The 12,549-nt window shown below is 44.0% G+C and overlaps 1 protein-coding gene across 1 annotated transcript in view; it reads left to right on the top strand.

The window, feature by feature from the left end:
* ALMS1 (ALMS1 centrosome and basal body associated protein) overlaps window positions 1-12,549 on the top strand; it is a 71,293-nt gene that overhangs the window by 17,233 nt on the left and 41,511 nt on the right. Inside the window, exons 4-5 of the mRNA XM_082236236.1 lie at window positions 5,456-5,576; window positions 6,417-8,673. Of these exons, the coding sequence (XP_082092362.1) occupies window positions 5,456-5,576; window positions 6,417-8,673 (2,378 nt within the window). The remainder of the gene's footprint in view (window positions 1-5,455; window positions 5,577-6,416; window positions 8,674-12,549) is intronic.

The raw sequence follows: 12,549 nt of genomic DNA on the forward strand, positions 1-12,549 counted from the left end.
TCTTGTGAAGCAAGCCCATAGGGAAAATCGTCTTGCAAAGCAACTCAAAAAACCAAAAACCCTTTCGTCTAGCGAGTTTTCCATCTTGCGAGGCATTCGTCTTGCGAGGTACCACTGTATGTGCACCAATAGTTTATTTTGTTAATATCCCAAATAGCTCAGGGCAGCATATATGGGCTCGTATTGTTTTAGTTGGCAAGAGAAACTGGTGCGTAGAGAAACTATGCAGCTGGGAATTGCATAAAGATGCTTAGGTTGGAGCGGCTTAAGATGGGCTTTGTTTGTTTTGCATTATCTAGCACCTTGAGACTTCCCATGTAAAAGGGATCAGTACTCCTTTCCCCCACCCACTTCACGTATATCGAACTGTTTCTCTTATTCAATGCAGCTACCTCAGCCAGGGAACCTACTTGCTGTCGTGTGAGGCATCAGTTTCCACAGCTTTATATAATTCCTCTTAATGACTCCTTTTCTTTAATGCATTTGCAGTTTGATCTCCTGTCAAAACCTGTGAATCTGATCTGCAGTGAAATTGGAGTGGGGTAGATTGGTTGGTAAGGGCGATGCTTTCCTGGGGATTATTCTTTCCCCAGGTTCCTTGATCTTATTGTCCCTGAGCCTTTATGGCTTGCTGGGTGTGAGTCATCGTAAGAATCTTTCTTCTTTTGTTTTCCTTCCCCTTTCCTTTGCTGCATATATATTTTCCCTTCAGTCCCGGCTTTAAAAGGGTCTTGGCCATTTAAAACATTTTCACTAAGAGGGTAGAAAATTGGATGCACAGCTCTAAAGGTTGCACCCTGAGGGTAGCGGCTGCCGTAATGGAGGAATGGAAGTGGCAGGATTGAGAGTGGAGTGCGGAGAGCATAGAGAGGCCCATGGTGTCAGTGGAAGTGGAAAAACTAGTGGTGTAAGTCTATGAGCAGTGTTACTCACTCAAGAGGAGTAGGCAAATGCCAAATCAGATGACTGGAGTGATGGTGATTTTGCATATTTAGCAAACTAGGTAGCAGGCAACTACTGATGAGTGAAAGGGACGCTTTTGCTCTGAAAGCCTCTCCTCCCACCCACCCAAAAAAGATTCAGTTCATTTCCAGCTCATTTCCTCACTCCCAAGAGAATAAAAAAATTCCTTCCAGTAGCACCTTAAAGACCAACTAAGTTAGTTCTTGGTATGAGCTTTCGTGTGCATGCACACACTTCTTCCGTGTATCTGTGTATCTGAAGAAGTGTGCATGCACACGAAAGCTCATACCAAGAACTAACTTAGTTGGTCTTTAAGGTGCTACTGGAAGGAATTTTTTTATTTTGACTATGGCAGACCAACACGGCTACCTATCTGTAACTGATCCCAAGAGAATGTTATCCACTATCCATTCATTGGACTATACTTGTTGTAGTGTGTGTGTACACTAAATAAGACGGTTGAATCGCGTGTCGAAAGGGAGTGCCTTGCTGTATTCCATATGGAAATACTGGAATGTGTTTTTTCCCCTTCTCTTTTTCCTAAAAGTATTTATTATGACATCATAACTGAGGCATCATCTACAGTCCTTTTGAAAAAGTATTTTCTAATGACAATGCATTAATTAATATAGCAAATTGAAAACAAAGAAGGGCTCTGCTCAGGTTTTGCCTCCATCTCTAAATGCTCAGAAAACAGCATTCTGATTTCTGGCTTTCACGTTTGTCAGCATCAGGATGTAAGATGTTGCAGGATCAGGTTTGCTTGCTGGGTAAATTTAGCTATGAATGAGGGAGGCGACCTTCAGAATTGACAGTGGGAAGAAGAATTGCTCTTCTTTTGCACCAGACACCTAAAGATGGTGTAGCTGGTATCATTTGCTGCTCTGGGACCTAACAGGTCTCCCCACAGAACACTACTGTTAACGTTTCCCCAAAACCATCACAAGCAGCAAGAGTTGAGATGATGATTTTGCAGTTCCCTAGAGAAAAGCAAAGCTCCATTAGTTTTTCCAGCCAACATAAAATTTAATAGGTTTTCAGTGTAACTTGCGAATAACCTGATTTAGATTGTGTAATGGAATAGCTGATGGATTTTGTTTCTGAGATGACTAATATTGCTAGGTATTGTACATGGATTAGAAAGCCTTGTATCTGATTTGGGGTGGCTGAAAAGGCAACGATTATGTGTTCCTCTTCCCATCCTTCACCCTGCTCCAAAGAAAGGGCTCTTTGGAGCCATCCTGCCGAAATCCTTGGTAACTTTTAAACCAGGCAGGCATAACAATGAATAATGATGTACAAAGACCTTGGACCTCACTTTACTTGGGAGTTTGATATTTGGGGGAAGGAGGAATTTCTTTGCTGGACATATGTGTGACTCTGCTAAGTTGTCCTCCTGAGTGGGTCTTCCAAGCCCCCTCATGCTTTGTGCTTGGCATCAGTTAACTCATTTGAAAATATGGAAGTGTATTTTGGCCTAAGAAATGAGGCGGTCTGTGATAAGATTTGTAACATTCAATGATGAAGCATATCCTTTTAGTTGTTGCTGCAAGTTTTGCTTGTCCTCCCTTAGCTGCCATTTTCCTAAAACTAAAAAGTCTTGAATGTGACAGTCTTTCCTCGCAGGGAAAGGTGCTTAAGCGTTATGATCATTTTGGTTGACATTTTCTGCATCTTTTCTACCTCTGTATAATACCCTTTTTGAGGTATTGTGACCTGAATTGTACACAGACCATGTCATAGATATTTGCATAAGGGCATTATGATACTATACTGGGGTTTTTATTTTTGTTCCCTTTTCTGATAACCTGTGGTGCAGAATTTGCCCTTTTCATAGCTCCGTGAGAATGTGCTCTGCTTAGTCAGGGCCTGAAAAACTTCTTCCACATTAAGTGCATTAAGCTTTAAAGCTTCTCAAGATTTCCTGTTGTGTTTTCTGTAGCATTTAAACAGGAAAGTTGTAAAGCACCTGTGACATTGAACAACTGTGTGAAACTTTATATTCAACAATAACCTTTGTCCCTTATTTTTAATGACTCATTTTGTATGAAATGCATTGAGGGTATTAATATTTTGCTGGGTGAATAGAGAATACTGAGTTGTATAAGGCACATTTTGTTCCTTTTAACAGTATAGTACAGAAGGGGAAAGAGAAGGATGGAGAGGCAGAAAATGGACCTTTTGCTTTTGACGCTTTTTCTTACTTGCAACCTGGTTGCTGGGAAACTCACAACACAATACAAGGTTATATTAGCCTGTTGCAAGCTCTTGGAAACAGTGGCATATTCAAGGCATTGCTATTTCTGGCATTTTGGTTATAGCCGATCTACCTTGGGTTGAATATTCAAATTCTGTATCAGGCCAAGAAATCCTCCATTTTGTAACAGGATGCATCCTGAAAATGAAAGAAACCTGCACAAACCTGCTTCTGTGCGATACGTTTTCAAAGCTCTTTTAAATATTTCGGCAGGCTTGACCGGCGGTCAGGAAGAGGTGGTGCAAGCAGGGAGACTGAAATGGGCACAAGTTGCAGGAACTATTCCGCAAGGGTGAGGGACGAGACCTTCCCAAAGCATTGGAGCCCCATCACCAACACTGCCTCTCATCTCCCATTCTCACCCCAGTCGTGGCTTCTGAGATTCCCAGGCACTTCTATGTGGCTTTCTTTCTTTAGCCTTTCTTGATACATAAACATTTCTTTTATAAACATGAAAGCGGAAGAGCTTAAGTTGGTGAATTCTGTGTTTGAAAGGTAAAATAGCAGATCTAGCCTCCAAAGCATTTTTTCTTCTGGCCCTGGATAGATCTATGAGATTTGGATCAAGGTGTAGGTCATGCGTAGGCAAACTAAGGCCCGGGGGCCAGATGCAGCCCAATGGCCTTCTAAATCCGGCCTGCGGATGATTTGGGAATCAGCATGTTTTTACATGAGTAGAATGTGTGCTTTTATTTAAAATGCATCTCTGTTTTATTTGTGGGCCATAGGAATTTGTTCATTCCCCTCCCCCAATATAGTCCGGCCCCCCACAAGGTCTGAGGGACAGTGGACCAGCCCCCTCCTGAAAAAGTTTGCTGACCCCAGGTGTAGGTTGTTAAAACAGACAGACAGACAAGACAAAACCTTTTTCCAAAAGCTGGAAGGTGAGACACTGCACTTGTGTTGTATCTTTTTGCTTCTTACGAAGTGCCCCAGCTTTGCCGTAGGCCAGGGGTCGATAACCTAAGGCCCATGGGCCACAAGCAGCCCATGGGGGTCATTTTACTGGCCCCCGCACTGGAAATTGCATCTGTGCAGACGCTGGAAATCACAGGTGCACGCGTGATCCGGCCCACAGAGGGGGCTCCGCGGCAGTGAACTGGCCCAGGCAAGGTAAGCCTTGCTGACCACTGCTGTACGCTTTGTGTTCTCCAAAATCAAACATATTCTATGATCCCCAAGGACATGCTCTATGGGGAGCTGGCTTCAGGCACTGGGCCCATTGGCAGACCAATTCTGTGTCACAAAGATGTATTCAAACGGAACACGAAGTCTGCCTTCGTCTGCTCCAGCTGCAACAAAACATGTCTCTCCCGTATTGTTCCCTACGGCCATAGCAGGCAATGCAACCTTCCAACAGTTTGACTTCACCCCCAAAAGCACACTTCCATTCTCTCTCGAGACAGATGGATGCCAAGCAACTCTATGATCAAATTATTCTACAGACTGTGGATAGTTTGGGGGTGGGGGGGCTTCTGCATCAACATTTTTATGATTATTGAAGCATTTTCTTGCTTACTTAAAAGAAACAGATAAGAAATCCATTCATTAAGACCTTATATGACAGAAAAAACTCATTGATTTCTAATTTGCATTTCATTTGACCCATTATGTATTAGATCATCCTACTTGGTGAAGCTTGGGGTTTTTTTCCCATTAAAAGATTTAAAACTCTTTTTGTACTGTTTAAAATAATCCTTCTTGCTGAGTTAATGGCAAAAATGAATTTCTTTAAGTAAGCTTGTTGCCTTCCTCCGAAGAGCGGAACACTATTAGGAGCCACCAAAATTAGATTGGGCATATGTGCATGAGCTTCATTGAAATAAGGGCAGGATTTCAGGTTATAGATGTTAACCTTGATTATCAGGTCTCCAATTGGTGTATGCTCAAAAAGGGATGCAAAGTTCATTGAGTTACATACACGTAAATGTTTCTCTCATACATTTGAGGCTTTTTTCTAAGAGGAGGCATGTCACACATTCCCCTAAAGCTGTACCATAAAATTTATTTTAAAGTTTTTTTTATGTTAGAAACGACTATACCATATGTGAAATCTGTGTTTTTCAGTCTGATTCATCTTTAGCCATTTAAAGTTGCCGTATTACACATTTTCAACCATATTTGGTTTTTTAAGCTCCTGCCAGTTGGCAGGGCACTTGCATTAGTAAGGCATTGATTAGCAAGCCATGACTTTTCAGTCTTGCCACATAACCATGGTGTTTGTAATGTTGACAGAAGCTGAGGACAGTCGCCTCTCTCCCAACCTCCCACTGATGACAACATACTCAACGCAAGGCCGAACATTCTTCAACGAGACCCTCTTTCAGCAAACCGGAACAGATTTTGCTCCTTTGAGGTGGGGTAAACCTACTGTTCTCTTGTACTCTGTTAGCTGTGTTGTTTAATGCACTGAGCACAAGATGGAGTGCATTCTTCTCCCCATTTTATCCTCCCAACAACCCGATGAAGTAGATTAGGCAGAGAGGCTGTCAGGCCCAAGGTCAACCCAGTGAGCTTCATGGCTGAGTGGAAATTTGAACCCGGCTCTCCCAGTTCCTAGTCCAGTGCTTTAACCACTGCAGCACCACTGGCTTTTTCATTCTAGTGCTGCTTCAGCCAAAGGGGTCCACCTTCACCCCCAAAAAACCATTAGAAGGCCGGAAGCTCATCCTAACAAAATCATGCCTGTATGTTGTCAGAGGGGTGGCGCTGTGGTCTAAACCACTGAGCCTCTTGGGCTTGCTGATCAGAAGGTCGGCGGTTCGAATCCCCACGACGGGGTGAGCTCCCGTTGCTGTGTCCCAGCTCCTGCCAACCTAGCAGTTTGAAAGCACATCAAAGTGCAAGTAGATAAATAGGTACTGCTCTGGCGGGAAGGTAAATGGCGTTTCCTTGCGCTGCTCTGGTCTGCCAGAAGCGGCTTAGTCATGCTGGCCAGATGACCCAGAAGCTGTACACCAGCTCCCTTGGCCAATAAAGCGAGATGAGCGCCGCAACCCCAGAGTTGGCCATGACTGGACCTAATGGTCAGGGGTCCCTTTACCTTTTTATGTTGTCGGAGACAGTGATTTATTAACGCACCTTTTTGAAGGGGAATATTGAGCTGTGTTGGACCTGGAAATCTTTTCTCTCTGGGTTCTGCTAGACCGCAATGCAGGATTGTAATTCTGGCTCCCCACCCCCAATTCTCTTTCAGAGGGACTCCAGATGCTTCTAATGTTGCTTCCGAAGAGTCTTCAAGCCATTTGCGGATGAGTGAAGCTGTGCGGCTGGCAGCCACAGATGTCAGCTCAGACTCTTCTCTTCTCTCCGATTACTTTAAACTGTCTCAGCATCCCTTGGCTTTCAGCAGCATGGCACCTAGCAATACCAGCCTTGGCAGTTGTCTATCCCAGCATCCCCTTTCATTTTCTGGGCCCACTCCCAGGGAACAGGCTCATCATAGTGAGCAGCAGACACAACACCTTGATGCAAGGACTGAAACCTTGGGCTCCAGCAATGAGAATTTGGGAATCCCAGGTTCACAGAAGCAGCTAAATCCGCAGTCGGCAACGTCTCTTCCTCCGAATGAGTCTTGGGGACAGGATCTGTTCCTTTTGGACAGCCGTGTGCCAGCACCTGTCCTCCTTGAAATTCTGGAGAAAGAGGTGGGGTTATCCAAGCATTCTGGCTTCTTATCTTCCGAGAGTTCATCTGGCAAAAGTGTTTTGGGAAAGGATCCAGTTGAAAACGAAATGAGCCCCCTAATGGAAAATGTAGTTCTTGGGGAAAGGGAGTTGGAAACCTTTGCAGAACCACCTGGCCAAGAAAGAAGAACTGTTCCTGAGTGTGATTTGTTGAACGCACTCTCTTATTCGGAGGGAAAGCCCTTTAGAAATACCGGTAATTCAGAACAATTATCTTCAGACATTTCAAATGTGTCCTTCAGGGGGCAAAGGATGGGTTTGGGTGATTCTTGCATCATCCCTGGGATATCTTCAAACCCTTTTCTGAGCAAGCAGGAGTTGCAGCATGTTTCTGAAGCTGCATTTGAGGAGCAAAAGAAGCTTGTTCCGGCTTTTGCTGATGCTAAACTTCATGTCCCTGCACCCCACCAGCCAGTCTTTGTAGCTGCAGAGCATGGCAATATCCGTAACATGGTAGAAATCCAGATGGGAGACAAAAGTGAATTAATGCATTCAGACTTCAGTATAGAGAGGGAACATAAAGATGTCGGAATTTCACCTTCCTTTAATGAGGGATCATTCATTTTACATCTGGCACATCCCGTTCATCATTCTACTCCAGGAATTTTTACAACTAGAAGTTTGACTCGGGAAGTTCCTGCTATGACATACCCGGTCAAAGCTGTTCTTCAGTCCTCTCTCCCTTGCTTACACGAGGAGTTCTCAAATAACTCTTGTTCCAATACATTCCTTCCTTCCGTGGAAGAGCCTCGCGTACCTTCTCTGGATGATACTTGCATACCCTCTGCGGGAGAGCCGCTTGCCCTGCAAAGTGGCCAAGCATCAAAAGATGAAAACAGTGGTGGTCTCCAGGTTCTATATCCTCTTAAAGGCAGGATTCAGTCTCTACCTTCTCTCAACTTCATGGAGAAGGTTGGGGCATGGAACATGAGTCATTCAGCTGAGAGGATGTCTGATGCCTTGGCTTTACACGGCTCCAGTGGCGTTTCTCCTAGGCAGAAGGCCTACAGTGCAATAGCAGATTCCTTGAACCATATTTTGTTAAAGCAGCAGAGCCAGGCTGATCTTAAGGCAGGGCTGGCAGCATCCTTTTATGGGCCAAACTCTATGACCGACCTGCATGTTTATGATAAAAGCCCACCACAGGTGCTGCCACTTACCAGGTCTCAGTCTGAAAACTCGGTGGTCGCACTCAGCAGAGAGATGCCAAGGGCTGAAGTAGGTCATGAAACGTCCCACAGTGAAGATTTTCATCCAGTAGAAGATAAGGGAAGAGTTTCAGGAGCGTCTGGAGTCAAGCAGAGTGATGCTAACATTGAGGATGCACATTCCCAACATTATACAGCTGTCCTAGTCTCCACTGTCTCCAGCGATGAGGAAATCGGTGAAAGTGCCACTGGAGGAAATCCAGATAATTTTATTTCCAGTGAAAGAGTTGCTGAACTCCTCAGAGAAGACGCCAGCTTTCTTAGTGGTAGCCAAGAAAAGACAGATGGCTGTCAAGATAATACCAGAGAATTGCCGGGTTTTCTTCCTTGTACCAACCAGATCAGTTTGGGCCATTTTAGTGATGTTTCACCGGATAGCTTGAATCAAAGGACTAGTCCTGGGACAGGCAGCTGCGCTGACTTGAGACTTTCTTCAAGACAGTCTTCAAGACGCTCTTCAATGCGATCTTCAGTTGTTTCTGGAAAGTTGCATAGCAGTTTGGAAGAAGTATTCAAAACTCCATATGACAGGGAGATAAACATCGAAGAAAGAATACCTGTAAGTTAATTTTGCCACAATATTTTAAAACGTCGTTGTTTGCAGTTACAGTTGGTACACTTGCTCCACAGCCGTCTTATCTTATGGTATACCTATAGTGCATACGCATGAATTCCTTGAGGGTCTTTCTACTCTGTTAACCGTTGGAGACAGGTATGCATGGTACTTTTTGCCAAATACTTCTTCCATCGAAATAGATGTCCTTATCTCCACATGTACGGAAGGGACAGGAGTCTTGAACCAAGGAGGGGGTGGGTAATTGGATCTTTCTAGTATTGGCATTAGCACTGAAACCAAGGAGCCAGTGTCAACAGTAATGGAACATGCAAACATAGAAAGGTCAATTACATAGGTAGCATTTATACCAGAATAGCAACTACAGTACAGTGGTACCTTGGGTTAAGTATTTAATTCGTTCTGGAGGTCTGTTCTTAACCTGAAACTGTTCTTAACCTGAAGCAAGACTTTAGCTAACGGGGACTCCCGCTGCCGCCGCGCCGCTGGAGCATGATTTCTGTTCTCATCCTGAAGCAAAGTTCTTAACCTGAGGTAATATTTCTGGGTTAGCGGAGTCTGTAATCTGAAGCGTATGTAACCTGAAGCGTATGTAACCCGAGGTACCACTGTACTTAGTTAAATCTGTAGAAGGGACTGAAACTGGACTCTACCGTGGCAGATAGGAGGTTCAGAGTGGAAATATCCTTCATATAGGAATCATCCTGCATGTACAAAATTGAGCATGTCAGAGAGAATCTTCTATCCCAGACATTTTTGGATGTGCCCAGTGCCTTATGGTGCCTAAGGATCTATATTTTATATATTTTGGCACTTTGAAAATAGGAAAAATAAAACTGTAAATTAGAAACTACCATTGTGGTGAAAGAAAAGGACAAAAAAGTAAAAAAATATATAGACCTCAGCATTGTCATGGGAAACAGAAAAAATATGCTTTGGAGTGGTAAAAAATTAAGTAATTAGTTCCTTTTTCAAAGAAAATAACTTCATTAGTTGTTTCCTGAGTTCCCCCCATATCTGCCTACTAGTAAGATCCGCTAATCCTTCCCCCTGCCCTTGTTCTTCTCAATGTGTCACATTTTGAAGCCTTCCAAACAAAATGCCTGAAAAATTTTCTTCCTTTGTGGCATAGTAAATTGACCAATTTTTATCGAGGGTGGATGGGAGGAAGGCAGCTTTGGACAAATTATCACGTACATAAAACTGAGGCCTTACGGTCTTTTGGTGAGGACTGTTGTGTAACAAGAATGCACAAGCCATTCCTTGTAAGATGGATCGTATAGGGCATATGCTGAGATTGTTGGCCTGACAGAAGAAGTGAATCAGTGTCTTTGCAATGAGAAGAACAAGACAGGATGGCTAAGTGGTGAGGAGCTTAATGTTTTCTGACTATTGCATTGAAGAGCTGTCTGTGACCTTCCAGTCTCTTCCTTCTGGGCAGACATACTGAGATACTCCATGCCAGAAATCTACTCTGTGACACAAGCCCAGCTTTTAGTGGAGTCTAAGGGAGAAAATTATTCACACCCACATGTCTCTAACAACAGAAGAAGCTGGTACAACAAACTCCTGGCAAAGCACATTTCAGACCCTATAAATATTCTATTCTTTTCAAGTTATCTCTAGCACGAAAGCATGCAAACTGCTGACATGGAATGAATGCCCACCTGCCTTTTTAACAGCAGCGCCTGAAAATTGGTCTTTGGTAATAAAAGAATTACTTTGATGGTGGCTGCCTGTTAATATTTGCCCTTGTGGGTTCCTGGAATAAATACATGCTCATTTATGAATTTGTGAGACTTTTGGAATAAGCAGTTTTCTCTCCCTGTTACCTTTTTTTTTTTGGTGCCAGATTTTCCTGCTGTACCAATTTGGTCTTTCAAGAAATGTAGACCCCCCACCCACCCCAAATGGTGCAAGAGGGGCAGGACAAAGATGAGGAAATGTTTCCTCTTTTTATATTCCCTCCCCACCAATCTTCTTGCCAGGTCTAACTAGGGGAATCCGAGTGAGAAAGCAGTTTTCCATGTTCTTATCACTTGCTGGAGCAGGACCCACAGACATGAGCGTGCACCTGCCTGTTTGTGGAAATGTGATCTGTTTACACTGCGCCGCTTGCAGTAGAAAGCACACTTAGGATGGGGATACCTATAGCTCCTTCACTTGATCCAAAACCTGCTGTATTAGAGCAGATGGGCTGCATCAACTCTCAGATGTCAAAGAGATAAACAACTACCTGACATTTAGAAGACATCTGAAGGCAGCCCTGTTCAGGGAAGTTTTTAATGTGTGACATTTTAATGTATTTTTAATCTTTGTTGGAAGCCGCCCAGAGTGGCTGGGGAAACCCAGCCAGATGGGCGGGGTACAAATAATAAATTATTATTATTATTACAGTGGTGCCCCGCAAGACGAATGCCTCGCAAGACGGAAAACTCGCTAGACGAAAGAGTTTTCCGTTTTGGAGGTGCTTCGCAAAACGAATCTCCTATGGGCTTGCTTTGCAAGACGAAAATGTCTTGCAAGTTCCTGCAGGTTTTTTTCCTTCCCCCCCTTTTTCTAAGCCGCTAAGCCGCTTATCAGCTGATCCGATAAGCCGCTAAAAGCCACTAATAGCGCTAATCCGCTAATCCGTCAATGGGCTTGCTTCGCAAGACAAAAAAACCGCTAGACGAAGAGAATCACAGAACGGATTCTTTTCGTCTTGCGAGGCACCACTGTATTATCCTCTGGCTTAGAAAGGGGCAACCCCGCTCCCATTGCAGTTCAAAGGCCCCAGGGTGAGTAGAGTTAGTCTCAGAGAAAGCAAGGCTATTCCCTCCTTCCCTTTCAGACCCATGCAGAAAGGAAACAAGTGGCTTGCTTCTTTTCAGCCTGACTCCCAGAACTCATGCCTGCAGACCACCCTGTCCTGTCAGTGTTTGCAAATATAGTGCAACAACATGCACATTGGCCTTACCAGCTCAGAAATAATTCTACACCTCTAAACGTGGCAATTGGCATATGCAGACCCTTTCTAAGGGGAAATGTAATTTTGCGCATCTATGCCCTGGCCTGCTTTGGAGGGGGAACTGGAAGAATACATGTTCATAACTCCCCCTAACCCCCTAGTTTTGCACATTTTGTGGCTGTTGTTTCCCCCAGCCTGTTGCTACTTCAGGGCAGGGAAGAACAGATGAGTCCTTGTTGCTGATGAAACTGAGCTAAGGCTCCCTTCAAATGTAATGCCCATTTCGTTGGAAGTCGTGCTGTGCAAAAGAGTAATAATCCCTGCATACCAGTGCCTAGACAAGGAAGTCTCTTCCCTTTTTGACACCTATTGGCCTGGAAAAGGTGGCCTGGCACCTTTTTATTAAGAGGTGTGAGAAATACCTAAAGGTTGAGGGTTTATTTTACACTTGACAAAAATGTTCGTTGGATCCCTGTGGTTGGCATCTGAGATTCAGCCACCTTGCCTGCAGTCTTTGGGGGAATTTGTCTTGTAAATCAGTGCCAGGACCGATTTATCAGAATAAATCATGCATTTAATATACACAGATGTGGCAGATTTTCCTTTTCGTGATTTCGCCTTCATTTCCAAATATAGTTTAGGTATCAGGTAATTAAAGTCTTTCTGGCAAGGAAGAAACACGGTGTGCCTGCTGTGGAAGGGCTTTTAATTTTGCTGGGGAAAAAGGGCTGTGAGTGGTTGCTTATTTGGGCTTTTAAAGGAATGTGGAGGGGTGTGTGTGTGCGCGCGCGCGCGCATGTGTGCATGTGTGCATGTGTGCTTGCACCAAATCCGAATCAATACAGTTGTGAGCATGAAAGTAGGTTTCTCAGAGTTTTATAGTACCTTCCTCTCCAATAAATGTACAGGTG

Source organism: Podarcis vaucheri (assembly GCF_965113315.1).
Source record: "Podarcis vaucheri genome assembly, chromosome: 9".
In the NCBI taxonomy this organism is placed as follows: domain Eukaryota; kingdom Metazoa; phylum Chordata; class Lepidosauria; order Squamata; family Lacertidae; genus Podarcis; species Podarcis vaucheri.